This window comes from Lampetra planeri, chromosome 10 (genome assembly GCF_965212315.1).
Source record: "Lampetra planeri chromosome 10, kcLamPlan1.2.h2, whole genome shotgun sequence".
Lineage (NCBI taxonomy): Eukaryota > Metazoa > Chordata > Hyperoartia > Petromyzontiformes > Petromyzontidae > Lampetra > Lampetra planeri.
Genome location: NC_136116.1, coordinates 4,996,312 through 5,013,313, shown reverse-complemented (window position 1 = coordinate 5,013,313; position 17,002 = coordinate 4,996,312). Strand labels below are relative to the sequence as shown.

The window sequence follows — 17,002 nt, the reverse complement described above, 5'->3', positions numbered from 1 at the left end:
GAAAATAATCCATAATCCATTTCCCACAGACTAAATATGTTTCAGCAGCTGGAACAAAAAGTGCAAATCCTGTACTTTCATTTGAAAGGTATGATTATCTAAACACTGAATGACTTCGAACTAACACTGACACAAACACCGTCTGCTAAAATTACCATTAATATGCTATGTATAATATACCGATTAAAGAATAATGCAGAAATAAAAATACATTCTGCTATTTTTACAAAGACTTGCGGACACAATGTCTGAACATTGCACGAAAAATATTTTAAAAAATTGCACACAATAGGCATAACAGATTATAATTATTCATCAATTATTAAATCACCAAACAAATGTTCGTGCTATTTTTAATACTTGCTTAGATTCGGTGCATTGGAAAAATGATATGCAGGTTGTCATATACATTACCTCCAAACAAGCAGTGTACCGATACCAGGAGTAATTATAATTCAGATTTCACTTCCATGACCTTAGTTTGCAAGCTGCGAAGGGAGATCTTTATGCAGAAGGTTAATGATGATAATCCCCTGGGCAAAGCACATCAATGCTACACCTTAACCTATTCACCTGCAGTTCAACGAAAACTGGGATGAAATTTAATTATGACACGACGCCGGTGTAAGCGAGCTCAATTTTCAGGAGCGCATGGAAAAGTGTACGTATCGTGGCATACAATGAACGAAACACTTTTTGGGGAAATATAGTTATAATTTAGTTACTGCTTATTTTTTGTTAGATTTTTTTTCTCTAAACTTTCCATTTACAATGCTTTTAATTAACAAGAGTAAACACTTTTTTTTTTATAAAACCTGAACAAATAGAGGACCGCAGACATTGGGCAATTATTGTCACCGGCTCCTTGCATGGCTGCCTTCCTACTTGTCTGTGGTTGCGTGTGCCTTTGAGTTGTTCTCTCTCTACAAGAGTGGCAGAATACTGTGCGTGTTACAAGTGGAAACGATTATCATAATTAGAGAAAAGGTTGACTGAAATAATACATGAGAAAAATCTTGTCATGATTGTTGGATTTTTATCATACTATATATTATGTTACAAAAAGTTTTGCTGGCTGGAGGGAAGGACAGGTGGAGGGTGTTGTTCAAAGGATGTGCGTGATGCTAGTTTACATTTTTATGTTATGTTTATTTGGACATTTTCAACATGAGTCCCGTTCAGCTTTGTTCAAATGTTGTGAATTGTGTTCTGGTTCGCTTCACAAACACTACATTGTGAGATCACCCACTACTTGAAATTATTATCGAGGGGTCTTTAACAACACCAAGCACACTAACGAAATATCTGGTCTAAAGTTTCCTTCTTCCCGTTATTGTTAACCATGTTTGACTCAACATGGAGATGGAGCATGCTTGCTTTGTTGAATTAATACATTTTATTTATATGCAAGATATACCATCAACAGTGACTGGTTCCATCAAGAGGGAGGAAGGGTATTCATCTTTAATTTTCTACATCGTATTTTCATGAATTTCACTTTCTTGGGTCATTATTATTGTTATGAAATAAGCTGTGGAGCATTAGTCCTCATTGCATTATTCCATTGAGCCTTGTTATAGATATGTTGTAACCTTTTGGAGTCAATGCATTCATTACCCAAATGAATTTGAAGGTGTGCAGATACACAAAGGTAATAAAGCATTCTGTTTTACACCAAGGAATGCAAAATCATTATCGACATGCTCTTTCGGTAAGTGGAAAGCAAGAGAAATATGTAGAAGACCAATGTTTTAAAAGCAATACCTTAAAAAACAATGCAACAAGCCAAAATAACATTCAGGATGCTATGTCATAACAACAATTGGCTACTCATAGTAAACATTTGGCTTTTAAAGGCTGCAGTTGTGCCATTCCCAACAACGTTGCTAAATAAATCTGGGATATTATTGTGGGATATTATTGTGCAGTACAATGTCGCACTATCTGGCCATCATGTATCCATACTGGCCCACTAACTGCCCACACCAGGTACGGTATTTGTCCACAGTGTAACTGTCATTTTCTGCCGGTGTTGACACATCTGTCCTTTTCACATATGCGCCTATACCACAGTCGCCCCATAGTCGGATATGCGACGTTGTACTGTACTTATCCAACTCAGAGACCACTCACCAGTGCTCCATGTCCGTGTCGCAGTTGCAGTGGAACTTGGGGTCTGAGCAGTTCTCTGTGATTCCGCAGGCACACTTTTGTACCCCAGGGATTGATCCTCCCCAGTATCGCTGCTTCTCATTGGTCCTTCCGACCCACCAGGTGTATGGCTCTCCATCTGACAGCAGCAGAGCATGATCATAATTAGAGGACCCTCACTGCCATGAGATGGTCATCATAAATCTCGATTTTCCACACGTCAAAAATCCCTCCAATGTTGATTGCAGCTAGGCCTCAAATGTTTTTCCAAATGTGTGGGAAAATGATCATGGTTATCCCACATAGACAATGATCCATGATAAAGGAAAATTCGCATTTTCTTCATTGGCCCCATAGAAATGAATACCATAAATTTCTTAAAGGAGCATGGAGACATATATATGACGATATACTGTGTGTACACAAATATACTTGAATTAGTCAGCATTTGACATCTCAACTAAAAACCACTTCTGTAAAGCATGTTCATAGTCTTTAAGTCTACAAAAGACTGTCTACAAAATAATATGAATAATGGAAAAATATGCGTCATCCAAGCGCTCATATACCAAGGCCCTCATAATCTACATTGAAATTATCAAAGCCGTTTATTAAAGATGGAACAATTACACTGAGATTGCATAAAACAATTACAAACCTGAACAGGAGTCAAGTCAGTAAATGCATTCTCACTAAGGCTATTCACAGCAACACTTGAATATATTTTCTGATAACTGGATTTGATGAAGACATACAGGATTAATCATCTCAGATTCACTGACAAAATAGTCATGATAACAACAATGAAAATAAAGGACAGGAAAATATTTTGAAACTTCTTCTTGGTTCTTTCGGTAAAGTCACGTAGAAGGGAAATAATAACATAATAAAAATAAAACATAATAAAATACAATTCTCACAACGTTTCGGCCACAACGCAAGCAGCCGTCCTCAGGTGAAGAACAGGGCTGTCGGAAAGACAGCGTCTGAATGAACACCAACAAGCTTGGCAGCGTATATTTAAGCTGGGTTAGAGGAGGAGGGAGCCTTGACAAAGGGATTTGCATATCAACAGGAATTTAGCATATTTATGGAAAATGCAGATATGGGATTAGTCACTACTTGTGGAATGTGTAGGTGATGGGGGGGGGGTCTCAAAGTCATATTATGCTCGTGTATTATATAGGATTAGCAGTAACCCAGCTTAAATATACGCTGCCAAGCTTGGTGGTGTTCATTCAGATGCTGTCTTTCCGACAGCCCTGTTCTTCACCTGAGGACGGCTGCTTGCGTTGTGGCCGAAACGTCGTGAGAATTGTATTTTATTATGTTTTCTTTTTATTATTTTATTATGTCCCTTCTACGTGACTTTACCGAAAGAACCAAAAAGATGAATCCCTGCAGTCACGAAAGCTTTAAATCGAAATTTTGAAACTTTACAAAGAAGACTAGAAAGTGGAATGAAAGTTAAATACGAGCGAATATACACTCATGGCCTACAAGTACACTGAACAAAACAACCGATGGAGAAACACAACTGGAAAATTCCAAAGCGTTCAATTGAAGGTGGACTGGGATCAAAATGATAAATTGGACAAGTCGGTGTGAACAGGATGAAGTGCTTTAATAAAATAATGTGATTATGAAAATCAACACACCAATGTGTCTCAGGAAGAACACCGAGTACTACCTGCTATGACGTGGGCTCGAACAATGAACATTGAACAAAATCTGAAAAGTATGCAGGGTAAGCAGCTGGCGAAGAAACACAAATTCAAGATATACTGACTGTTGAGAAGATAAAGTGAGCTTGGGCAGAATTAATCACGGGGAGGGATGATAGCAGATAGATTAGACTAGTTGATGCAATGGTATCTATGTTGAACTTTTTTCGCACAGTGCATAGCCAACCGTGCTAATCAGGTGTGGGAAATGATAGCCAATAGAGGGAACGTGCACGAGATGACAACCACCCAAGAAATGGAATGATGATGAGACCAGCTGATAGGCAAAAGTGGGATGGATTGTAGCATTGCAAGAACGTGACAGATGTCGACGTGGACAGAACATGGCTGGTGATTGTCAATCAGCACAATGATCACATTTATATTATTGCTGCTATAATTACCATCATAACTATTATACGTTTTTTAATAATCAATTTTATTATTGTAATGCAAGACCTTGATTATGTAATGTTTGTAAAACAACACATTTTCGGCTCACGCGCAGATTGATTGTAAAACTGCAATTGCATACGATTAAAAATACGAGCTGCTGTCAAGTTAATTCTTCCCAATGACACATGGTGTAATTAATTACCAATAGCACCGCCATAATTACGTGAAATATGAGATCAACACAATATGTGAAGCACTCTTGCTGCGGCGGCCGCTAATGCATAATCTTCGGCGGAGATAAAACACTGGCCCATTAGATTTACAAGTGTTTCAGTTTTCAAAGGATTTTTCCATTAAATTTAAAAACCCTCATTAATTTATCTGGTGATTATAAGCACAGGCATTCAGCGCCCTCCTGTAATATGAGAAGCCATCAGCAGCCCGAGCGTGGACTCCAGACTGCACTCCTCCCCGTGGGTCACCTTGAATTAGTTATCGCAGTTCAAACCTTAACCCATACATTTTCTTCGGGATTTCAAGCATATTATTTGAGATAAATGCAACTGAAGAAATAAAAAGGAGCTAGGAATGAATAATAAAATGAATACATAAATAAAGCGGCCAAATGGTAATGGGGCCCGATAATTTCTAAGAGGCGTACGTCAGGGACCTTGTAAAATGAACAGCACTCTTAAGGCCAAAGATTTATTTGAAAATCTTTATAGAGGGTAGCTCCATTAAGCTGAATGTGGCTCGTTTGAAAGGAGGCCATGTTTTGTTGCAAAGGATATTGCCTATTTATTGCAGGTAGTTAATTTGGTCAGGGCACTGGCGTACATTGGTCTTATCTTGCACAGGATATCATGGCCTCCTTTTAATGTCCACTTGTGAGCAGCTCGCAGGCGATTTTGATACATTGCCAACATATTATCTGTACGGCAGCAGTGGCAGCTTCAAACTGGCAAAGTGTTGTAAAAAAAAATGTTGTACCAAAGGCTTTTAAACTTGCGGACCCCCACATAACGTCATAAGTGCAGATTTTCACATCTCCTTCTTGCTTAAATTTATTTTAAATGTATACTCAAGACCAGACGTTCACTTGAAAACTCCCTCTGCAGATGTGGAAAATAGGTACTGTAATATGCATTAGGCACATCTATTTTAAGGGTAGATGCACCCAGTAAGAATACAAACTTTACTCTTAATTGTTGTGAGTAGTAATGGATGCCAGGATAATTTACATTTCAGACCCCAGATAAATATTGTCTTGTCGTGTGGCTCATCTTCCATTTTTACTCCTCCCAATCACTTCCCGTCGCCTGTTAACGTCACCAAAAGTGACGACCCTTGAAACATCAATTTTATGCATCAATACTTCATGTCCTTTCCTCTCTGAAAATACCAATTTGAGCAAATAAAAGAATGGAAGGTCAACACGAGAAACGCTCCATCTTTATTTCACCGATCGGACCCCTAGAAAACCACCGCACAGCTCGCAGTTCAGTGCTATTTATGTATTATTGATTCACAGTATTGAATATCTTCCTACAGGGCAACTCAATTCAGCAACAAAAAGCTGTGGTTTGAAAACATCCTGCACCTCTAGAGACATGCAGCAACATTTCTGCGGAATGTTTAACGTTCTCAAAGAGAAGTATGACCATTTTTTTCTGTTTCCCCAATTATCTTTGAGTTGTGCTTTTTTTTGTCATGCCACAAGATGAATAGATTTCCATTCTAAAAGTCTCGCAGGAAGCAGCGAACTGTCACACATTAGAGAATCGCATCTGGAAAATTACAACACAGAACTACTTCTGAGGGCCTCTTGTGCCTCATCCATGCTCGGTAATACACCTTCTCGTATGTCCTGCTCAAGAGGCATTTGTTGCATAACAATTTAAAAAAAAGTTGTACTTAAATCTATTTAATCATGGGATATTTTATAATCGATATCAAACCCAGGTACTGAGCCACCTGTCCATTGTGACTGGTTTGATGTTGCATTTATCAGCAAAGATGAGTTGCAATTTCATAAACATTAAAACTAGCCAGGGAATGGCTGCCTCTAAGCCTGCACTTCCACTCCCAAGGTAGCGGCAAATATGCTGGCATAGCAAAGGTTCAATGGGGTAAAGTGTAGAGCTTAAAAACATGCAATTTGGCTCAGACCACAATTGGCAAAATGCACGATTTAGTTTGCATACTACTGAGGATCGTAAACAGAAAACGGTTTAGCTGAAAGTTCTCTAGAGATGGTAAATAAATATATAAGTGTATTGATTGGTTTGCAGCTTGCGCTAATGAAAAGGCTGGCATGGATGAGGATTTTTTTTAATCGCAACAGTGAAGGATTATCCACGGATCATTGAACAGTTTACTGTGTGCATCACGAGGCACTCGTTTTGTGCTAAACTTGTCTCCTGTTCAACATTTTTATTTTTAACCATGCATTCTTGCTCCGACGTTAAGTGTTGTATTTACACGGCGTTATTTCGCAAACCCGCGGAGGTGGAGGTGTGCTGCAATCAATTCTCTGAGTGTGAATGCGCCAAAGAGCTATAAACGCGACGATTTTTCACAGCCGGTGTTGCCCGGGTTCGTGATGAGTGCTAATTTTTCCAATCTCGTATCCCTTCCCCATCCGCAGACGCCTCTTGTGGCCAAGCGATCCCCCCCCCCCCCACCGGATGCCCCCCCCCCCCAATCAATAACGAGTGTTTTGACTCCAGTCTTCGTTGTTGTGACTATTCCCGTCGTGACGCCTGCATCAAGTCGGATTTTCTCATCACGGCTCGGTTTGACGATAACGCACTCAAAAGTGAAACGTATCACGGGCGAGGAGGAGGAGGATGGGGGGTGGACAACGCGCACGAGCTAGGGGCTGTTGACTCCTCTCTGCGCATTGGCCTTGAAAATTACCTGTCATTGTGTCCAGCTCGCAGCGCAAGGCTCGCTCGTCCACCGGCAAGCGGACTGAGTTGTCATTGTCAATTGGCGGTCACAGAATCAAGCGCGGAAATTTCAAAGCATTTCTATTTTGTCAGCACAAAACGTGGCCCTATGATGCAGTGTCGCACCAATTTAACTTTTGTGTTCTCAGAACAGAATTTGAACACTGGCTAACACCCTCTGACCCGAGACGTTGCTATTGTAGGGAATGAAACCGTTTATTAAGAAACTCGCTTGCGTCGGCAGGATACAGGGCAAAACAGTGGGCCTCAAACCGCAGGGACGTTGGGCAACATCAAAATGCCTTTGGGGATGTTTAAAAGCACCTAAGTGCTTTGTCTAATATGCATCGCTGTTTCCCAGCACTGCAGACGAAAAACTAAATTTACAAGTAGATTCCTGTAAAACATAGCATGACATTTTTCACATTATATACAATGTGCAGTGACTATTCAGTGGATAATACCTGTTTCGATCAAGGGATCAGAAACATGGACACTGACGAGGAAAATGGAACGAGAGCTGAAAATGTGCAGAGAAACATGGAGAGATGCGTGATTCGAGTTACATTGAAAAACATTTAATGAGGAACACATGGATTAGAGAATGTACACAAAGTGGGCTTAGACAGAACACATTGCTAGAAGGGACGATGACCGGCGATCAAAACTAATGACAGCGTGTAGGGAACATGTCCCAGGTATATGTCTGCTATGGAGATGGAACAATTAGATAATCTTGTGCGCAGGACCTATATGCATTATTGCATTGCATGACCATACAATATAGTGATGGCTTGAGAAGACCTTCATCCACAGTATATTGACTATGGCTAATGATGATGTTGCTATACAGTATAGCACAACGGTTTTTAACCATGCATAACATATTCTTGGTTCTTTCGGTAAAGTCACGTAGAAGGGAAATAATAAAATAATAAAAAATTCTAACAATTAAAATTATCACGACGTTTCGACTGCAACACAAGCAATCATCATCAGGTGTGAAATCCACAGCAAGAACATGTGTATATTGAAATAAGTCATTTCACAGATAGTTGCACTGATTCATTGGTCTACAGCCAAAATGCTTCCGAAATAAATGTAGTCCAACTTTACTCATTCTGGGTCACTGAGAATGAAAATGATGCTTAAAATTGTTGATTGGCGGAGGATAAGTGAGTTTTAAAGGGAAGTGATCTCAATTGAAACCAGAAATGACGAAAATACATCGTTGACTGGATCTATGAATAAATCTATGACTGAGTTTAGACAGTACTTGCTTTTTGAGCAAAACAATGAATGATGCAATCTGAACCTGGTATTGTGTCATACATGATATGAATTGCATCATGTTATTCCTAGAAGTCATGGATGATGCAATCATAACTAGGCTGAACAAATTGCCCTATATCAGCTCTATAAGTCATAGTGTCGTGCTCTCTTATTTGTCAGTCTTTGATTTTGCAAAGGGACACATTTCTGTTAAGCCAAAGTCAGCACAGATGCCTCGAACTTGTGTGAACAAAGCAGATCACTTCTGCTATGTTTGTGGTGAAGTGACGTTTGCATCACAAAAGCACAGTATAACCACTATGGTTAAGAAAGCATATCACCTTTAATTTGGCTGCTAAATTGGAGATCAGGACAAGATGTGGGCCCCACACATATGCTGCAACACTTGTGCATTTTGCCATTAATTCTAGTTGGTCATGCAGTCCTTATAAGGAAACCTATGACAACATGAAACAACTTTTGAGGTGCATAAACTATGACCAACAGCTTTGTGGTGATTTGAAGGTTGTTGCTCTCTTGCTTGGTCTGCAGACTGGATACAAAAAGTACTGCTATTTTCTCTGCGAATGGGATAGTCGTGCGAGAGATTCCCACTACATCAAGATAGATTGGCCACTCTGACAGTCATTGGAGCCTGGGAGGAAAAATGTTCAGTATCCACCACTTGTTAAATCAACAAAGATGTTGTTACCACCCTTATACATCAAGCTGGGTCTGATGAAGAACTTTGTCAAAGCCATGGACAAAACACAAGCAGCTTTCAGGTACCTCCGTGGAAAATTTCCAAGGTTAAGTGAAGCTAAGATAAAGGAAGGTGTCTTTTTTGGTCCTCAGATTCGTGAACTTCTGCAAGATGATACATTTGACAGTGCACTGCGTGGCAAGGAAAAGATGACAGCATGGGAAGCCTTTCAGTTAGTGGAAACAATTTTTCTCAGAAACAACAAGGCAGACAACTACAGGGAGTTGGTTGAAAACCTCCTCAAGGCACACAACATGTCACTAAAGAAAGTTTTTTGCACTCTCATCTATATTTTTTCCCACTAAACTGCGGAGCAGTGAGCGACGAGCATGGCGAGCGATTTCACCAGGCCATTGCAACAATGGAGAAACGCTATCAGGGCAAATGGAGCCCATCAATGCTTGCAGACTATTGCTGAACAGTGACAAGAGATGCTCCATTTAATGAATACAAGAGACAAGCCAAGATGCACCGAGTAGACACTGAATAAGGACTAAACTATGTTCTTCTATTCTTGGTTATTTCGGTAAAGTCACGTAGAAGGGAAACAATAAAATAATAAAAATATAAAACAATAAAATTCTCACGACGTTTCGACTGCAACACGAACAATCATCATCAGGTGTGAAAACACAGCAATAAATTTAGAAAAAAGCACCTATAAATGGAGAAGATGATCGATAGACGCACGTGTTGTTCACGACTAAGGTCACCATATGTCCTGGTTTCCCCAGGATCGTCCTATTTTTTAGGTGGATTTTTTCCATTGCGTATATTCAACACACCACTGAAAACAATGCATGTACATGCAGTTCTCCCCTCTTTTAGTATCGTGGGATATTGTTCCCATGATGTGTCCCAGGTTTTTGTACCTGACAGGTGGCAACCCTGAAAAACACACTTAGACAAATATTCAAATGTTTGCTGCACTGCCCGTTGTCTTGAGGAATCTGTAAGTGTTCCCGGGACATTCAAAAGTCCTGTTTTTTTGTCAGTTTCTTAATAATACACCACTCCAGACCATGCATTTGCATGCAGTTCACCCCCTCTTCCGGTATTGCGAATCATTATTCTTCTCACAATATGTTCCCAGTTTCCTTTGTATCCCAGAGATGGCAACCCTGCCCGTGGCTCGGGTCTGGGTGTGTTGTGGCTCTGTCCCACCTGGTGCATTGAGCAGACGTGAGCGCTTGCAGTAGTAGGCGACCTCCTGCTGGCAGTGCTCAGCGGAGCTGATGAGCGCAGTGAGCTGCTCCGCCGACGCGCTGTACGCGAACGCCGCCACGAAGGGCCGCTCCGGACTGGAGCCGCTCACCCACGTCCGCTCCGTGTTGTTATGAACCACCGTCGTCCACACCTTGTCCTCTGCACGCTCGGAAACACCGCGGCATGGCACGAATGGGAAACGCACGTGGTCTGTGCGAGCTACGGTGATGCCCGTTTGGTTCTCGGAATACTCGCGCGATGCACGTGGTTTTCCCAGCGTATGCGGAGTTTGAACCTCATTGGAGCGGCACGAACGGGCGGAGGAGTAAGAGGCATCGCGGCGGAAAGACGATAATTGCATTTGAGGTATGCATCTCCATTACAAGCGAGTGGACCCTGGCAATGTCAGAATCCACGTTCATTCACAGAGCCCTGTTTCCTCATCAGAATAAAATGATGGAAACAAAAAACAGTGACAGCTAATGGGAATGTGGTCGTGGTAAAGTCGAATTCAAAAACCTGCACTGCAGTTGAAATTCACTCCAATCGTTTTGAACACTGCATAAAGCAAAGGGCAATCGTAACAATCAATAATGTAGGATCGTTCGTTTCTACAGTATTGATAATAATTAGTTTTTACTATTAATAGTTAAGGTTACTATAATCAGACCTGGTCGAAAATAATTACATTCGGCTTATATAGGCAGTTCTACTTGTAAAGATGACAGAGAGACACACTTCCTGCTTACCTCACCTTGAAATTCCTGCTCAAAGTCCTGTAAAGCTTTATTTCTTCAAAACACATCCAACTTTTATTTTCAATGATCCCATTGCCTGCATCCACAAAACTCTCCAGTTTATCTAATGAGTTATGAAGCGTACCGTTGGGAAAATAAATTGGTTTTTTTTGTGATGAATTAATTGTTGCATTTGTTCATTTATTTAAGTTTCTATCAAGATTATATCGTGATTAAAATTACATTGCATTGAAAGATCGCACACCCTTTGTCAAATGGCAGTGTTCACGTAAACGTCAACTGTTGTCAGTCGTAGAAAAAAGAGAGACCAATAAAACAACGCGATTGAGCTCAGTACGCAAACATGCAGGCTGGCCTAAATGTAAAACAGCCACACCAACGGACCAGCATGCACAAGTGACAGACATTGTATAGACTGTTAAGAAAAGTTAAAGTGGACTTGGGTGGGTCATCGTCGCTACCAGCTGATGGCTGGTAGTCAAAGTGATTTTCTGCTCAAGATGAGCATTGATTCAGTGATCATCTCCAATTGACAGCCCTGAGCCAGTGGTTGAAGTTTCGCATTCCTATGATGAGTGGGACTCGAAGCTTGCATAGGACAACCACTGTTGACTTCCCCACAAAGTGGTCCTATTTTTTAACAACCCTGGAGAAATTATGCATTGAGTCAACCCTCATCCGGGAATTGAACTGGAAACATTTCGATTGCGAGCTGCGAGCTCTACCGCTGAGACACCTGTCTGGTTCGATGAGAATCTGAATCTTTATTGAGACTGGAGGAATCCAATGGGCTATGAAGGTCTTTTTTCACAGATGTCCACTATGGGCGGGTCAGCAAGTTACAACAGCAAACAATAGAAGCAAGATCCAGCGAGTCGCTTTTACCTGCAGTCATTGCACGGCAGATTTTATGCCGATAAAAGTAATCGTGGCTTCCACTTGGGAATGATGTTTCTCTACAGTCTTAGTGAACTGTAAAAGCATGCAGCTTCTTCATGTGGCCATGAAATGTGCAGCGTGCCCCGTGTCTGCAGGCTCATAGTCTTCTTCGTAATATAAATTAATTTGAAACACTGTCAAGTTATTCATGGATGTGGTGTCATGATTAGATTTTGTAAAGTGATACAATGTTTCAGGATATGTTGGTGTGTAACTGTTAAGAACGTGTTCATTGATGGTAAAATGCTTTGCAATTATTAGAAAGGCCAATGAACCCAATGCACTCAATCAGGGTACCTATGCAAAATAACGTTGTGTTTGTGTTGGTCTAAACAGCAAGGCTGCAACAATATTCTTATTATACATCTTGGGTACTTACAAAAAAAAATCTAATTCACATTTGTTACATCCAAATATAATAATGAACTCACCTTGGTACAAGTTAAAATGACAAATCTATGTACAGGCCAATCAAATCTGTATCATTAAACATATTTCACATTGTTATTGTCTGTTCAAAAGAAATTGTTATTCCAAGTTGCTATCGAACAACAGGCAAAAATATCACAGCGCCATCAACACATTACTTTTGGGGAGTTAACTGCCACCCCTAGGGCAATGCAGTGCTTTTTCATGGCGCCTGTCACTTTGGAAATGTAATAAAGCAGTGGGGGTCTGCATGGAGCAGATAAACCGCATGGCACTGAAGTTGCCTTTTACAGCGCGTGACTGCAAAGTCTCCGTTCGGTCAAAAAACAGCTCATGAGACAGATTTCTGTTAAACTGCTTCGTGACATACAGGACAGTACAAATGAGTCACCTTACATTGCATAAAACACGGCGTGGAAAATTTGGAAGCAGTTTGAAATTCCAAAAAAGCAGCAGTACTGTACTTTTTCGACAAATGAATCGCTTTTTTCAATCCACTGCTGGATGAACGCCTCACAATGCCTTGTCGGTTACCGTGGTTGTTTGACCACACTTCACCTGACTGGTCAGTTCGGGTTGTTGAAGGGGGAAAGGCCCACATAAATTCAATCAAATTCAGAATGCAGTGTGCTAACCACTGCGCCACCGAGCCCCAATGACGTTGTTATGTGTGTCGTCATATCGCAACGTCGCAAGTCACGTGCCGGCCGAAAGCGTGCCATTGTTTTGGCTTGAAACATAATGTTATCATTGGCAATTAAATACTTAAAGCGATAAACGTACGTTAGAAAGCATTGTAGAATCCATGCACATATGCAAACGCAACTAATTAATTACATCTACTTTACATTTGCTTGATGATAATTATCAGCGTGCAAAATTTGGATACAATTCATCATTTGCGTATCAATAACATGTAAAGTAGATACAATTCATGTGTCAACATTTCACCTCTGACATGGCAGCTCTGCAAGTAATAAGTCATGTCCACGTCGCTGATTGACAGCGCAGGTACGGCTACAGGCCACATTGAAGATGCAAGATGAGGAAACCCAGTGGTTCCCCAAAACTGACCAAGCAGCCCTCTTTACCAATTTTAGCTGTGACGGTCCCACCTGATGACGGAGACTTGTGTTGCCTCCGAAACGTCGTGATTTGTTATTTTATTTTATTTCCATTATTACTTTTATTAACTTTTAATTTTATTTTTTACCTACGTGACTTTACCGAAAATACCTAAGAGTATGAATCCTTGCAGTCACGAAAGCTTCAAATCTAGAAGCCCTCTTTACCGTTAGGGGAGGGGGGGATTGTGCACTAATTGGTTGCCCTGTAATGCATTTTGCAGGGCTCTGTTTGCAATTTTACAATGTCAAGACAATCCGTCGACTCGAGTCAAACATATCCCACCTTTCAAGACTTTGTGAACAACTACTGTGTGACCTGAGCTGAGCCCAGAATCAGCATTATTTCTCATATGCTGTTGAATGGCATTGGAAATTGCAACATGGTGTAAATATTTCGTTAAAATAAACGGTATATAAAATGGAACGAACACATTTAAGACGACATCCACTGCAGATATGGAGCGATGAAATCAGCGCATGTTCAAATGCTAGGTTGATTATATTATATGGCATGATCGTGAGAGATGGTGGTATATTGGAGAGGGCTTTATCTTGTGGTGAATTTACCACAATTGATGATGATGCTGAAAACTACATTGCAGTCATGCTGCAGTATTTTTACACGTACCTTCTCAGGTGAATATTACAACTATTTAAATCTACCTCCTAAATGTATGTGTGTTCAATCGCTAATTTTTTGGAGCAAATAATGGATGCCACCATACCCTTGGCTGTTGCTTTATAGTGCTGCCAAAACCCAGTATGATGCAAGGGATCTTGTGCAAGGTTTCCCTGATGTGAAGCCGGTCTGTAAAAAGTATACCCCAATTACTGTAGAGCAATTGTGTTCTTTCAGAGGTCACCACTATTGCGATATCGCATGACCTCTGTGCGGGTTTGATGTACAGGGCCAACACTTTGATAAAATCACAACAGCTCTCTATCATGGTGGTGGGAAATTTAAAAAAAATGTGTGAGATGGCGGCAAGCCATGAAGACTGAAGAGGCTCATCAAGCCCACTATTGGTTCTCAGTCAGTCATTTTTCTGCGTGTGAAAGCTGTCATTTATATTGCTGATGGCAGATGGCTGTGAAATAAATATTTCCGTAAGTGACAAGGGTCAGTGATGAAGTTAATGGTCTTAGGCTGTAGGTATTGAAAACGTAGGGGAAAGGGCATCTGAGGGAAATGCCCCTCTGACAATTGGTGCAGTCAGCAATTGGTTTCACTTGGCTGATCAATTCAACAGCAACATTTCTATTTAGGGAGCACATGTACGCAGCATTAATTGGGAATTTACACGAGCCTAATGACTCTTAGTGGTTGAGACTAACAAGAGAGTGACAGCTGAAGGACAAAACGCATTCAAGAGAAAGAAGACCACACAAATCAGCTAATGTGCAAGTGCTATATAAATTGTTACACTGAAGGATAGTGAGGGGTAGCGACGGCTTGGAGAGCTCTTAATCCAGTAGTGTATAGAACATGGCTGCTGATGATGATGATTCACCCTCTGGAGAGAATTACAATTGCACCCAGCACACTTCTTCCCTCGACGTCCGCAAACACTAACCTCGGCATGTGAATGACCAGCAGAAAAAACACACCTATTACAAGAAGCCGCATTTTACTCGCTCACCATAAAGAACTTCAAAAGCCTCATAAATGCATTGGAATGTAACAAAAAAAACTCGCCTAACGGTGTTGCCTTTAACCTGCACTCTGTCTCTCTCTCTCTTCCGTTCTCTCTCTCTGTGTGTCTGTAGCTTCATTACTAAGAAACAGGGCAGCATTCATTCAGTCAGGACATGTAGCACAGGGGCCTGGGGGCATGTTGCAGGTTCACATCCTCCTTCCCCAGTTCCACGTGAATAAGTATAAGCTGTTGCCAGCACCCACCTGTCATATTGCAGTAGACATGCATGGCCCTCAGAGGACCACTACCGTCAGGGTCAACCCAGTAACGGCCTGATGTTCGACCCAGGTGCTTGTAGGCCTCGCACGATGACTCGTAGATGGCTTGTCATTGCAACACAACCAAAAATGGGAAAAAAGTGGTGGGATAGTGGAGAGGAGGGGGGAGGGAGACAAGATTTTGAAATGATTTCTCTCTGATGGGTGTTCGGTTTGTATCCCGGATTGTTCAGGATGATGCCCGACATTTCTGTCCGCGTGCTGGACGCTTCAGTTTCACGTAGGACAGTTATGCAGCACAATTGTTAAAACCCTATGCAATAACGTTTTATATTAGATGATTAAACAGAACATGATTTGATGTTGTGTTTTTTAAGCATCTGATTATATCAGCACTGCTAAGTAACGGTGGGGGAAATTTGTAGATCTCTCATCATGGCATGCCCGTAATTGTTCTACGAATCGGCAAAATACATTTTTATGTTAATAGTGTGGAATTAATTGTCAGACAAATACACAGACCTGCAACATTAGTGTTTTTCATAGGACTTCATTTAACATTGGCTTAATCTTTAGAAAGCTATTTGGGTTTGCATTAGTCCACTGACATAAGTGAAATGTTTTACCACGCTTGAATATACTAAAGTGAAGAGACATTTTCATAAGAAGTATTTTCCATCATTAAAAAAAAAATTGTATGGAACTGAGACATTGATAAAAGCCATGAACTAACTAAAGAGAACAAAAACCTAATAACCAAGAAAAAAAGGTTAAACTACTCCTTTGAGGACCATTTTACAGCTATGAGGAGACATCAAATATGTTACACAATAACTGGATTGCTTCTAGGGAGTCATAGTTAAACGCATGTGCTGTGTCATAACCAGTAGTACATAGAATGCAAGTGCTGCTGCTCTCGCACGCTTGGCTTATTGACGGACACTGCTGAATGATTAAAACGAAAGTATTTTTATTATTATTATTTTCTTTACGTCTATGAGACCAAAATGAGATGAAAAGAAATAAAATAATTTATCTAATGTGCTCAAATTGGTATTCCTCAATAAATAAAATCGTAAAGCATTCCACTCTTAAATTAAATTGCCAGAGCGTATTGTGCAAGCAAATAACTTTTTAATGAGGAGGAAAACTAAATCATGAAATAAGTCAAGCCTTTTTGGCAATGTGCATTTTAAGATAGATTTTTAGAGTGGCAGAGTTTTAGCTATGTCCTCCTTCAATTTCATGAGAATTAACAATATCTCGGATAGACTGCATTTGCAATGTAGATAATGTTAAAGCTGCATGTACTATTTATCTACATTGCAAGTAACATTTACCCCCCCTCCCATCCCCCCAATAAAAATATTC

The 17,002-nt window shown here is 40.6% G+C and overlaps 1 protein-coding gene across 1 annotated transcript in view; it reads right to left on the bottom strand.

Annotated features, from left to right (window-relative positions):
• The window catches only part of LOC144720893 (contactin-associated protein-like 2), a 53,107-nt gene that overhangs the window by 26,052 nt on the left and 10,053 nt on the right, over positions 1–17,002 (bottom strand). The window contains exons 6-8 of the mRNA XM_078598027.1: positions 15,617–15,736; positions 10,422–10,622; positions 2,134–2,290 (exon numbers count right to left, since the gene is read on the bottom strand). Of these exons, the coding sequence (XP_078454153.1) occupies positions 2,134–2,290; positions 10,422–10,622; positions 15,617–15,736 (478 nt within the window). The remainder of the gene's footprint in view (positions 1–2,133; positions 2,291–10,421; positions 10,623–15,616; positions 15,737–17,002) is intronic.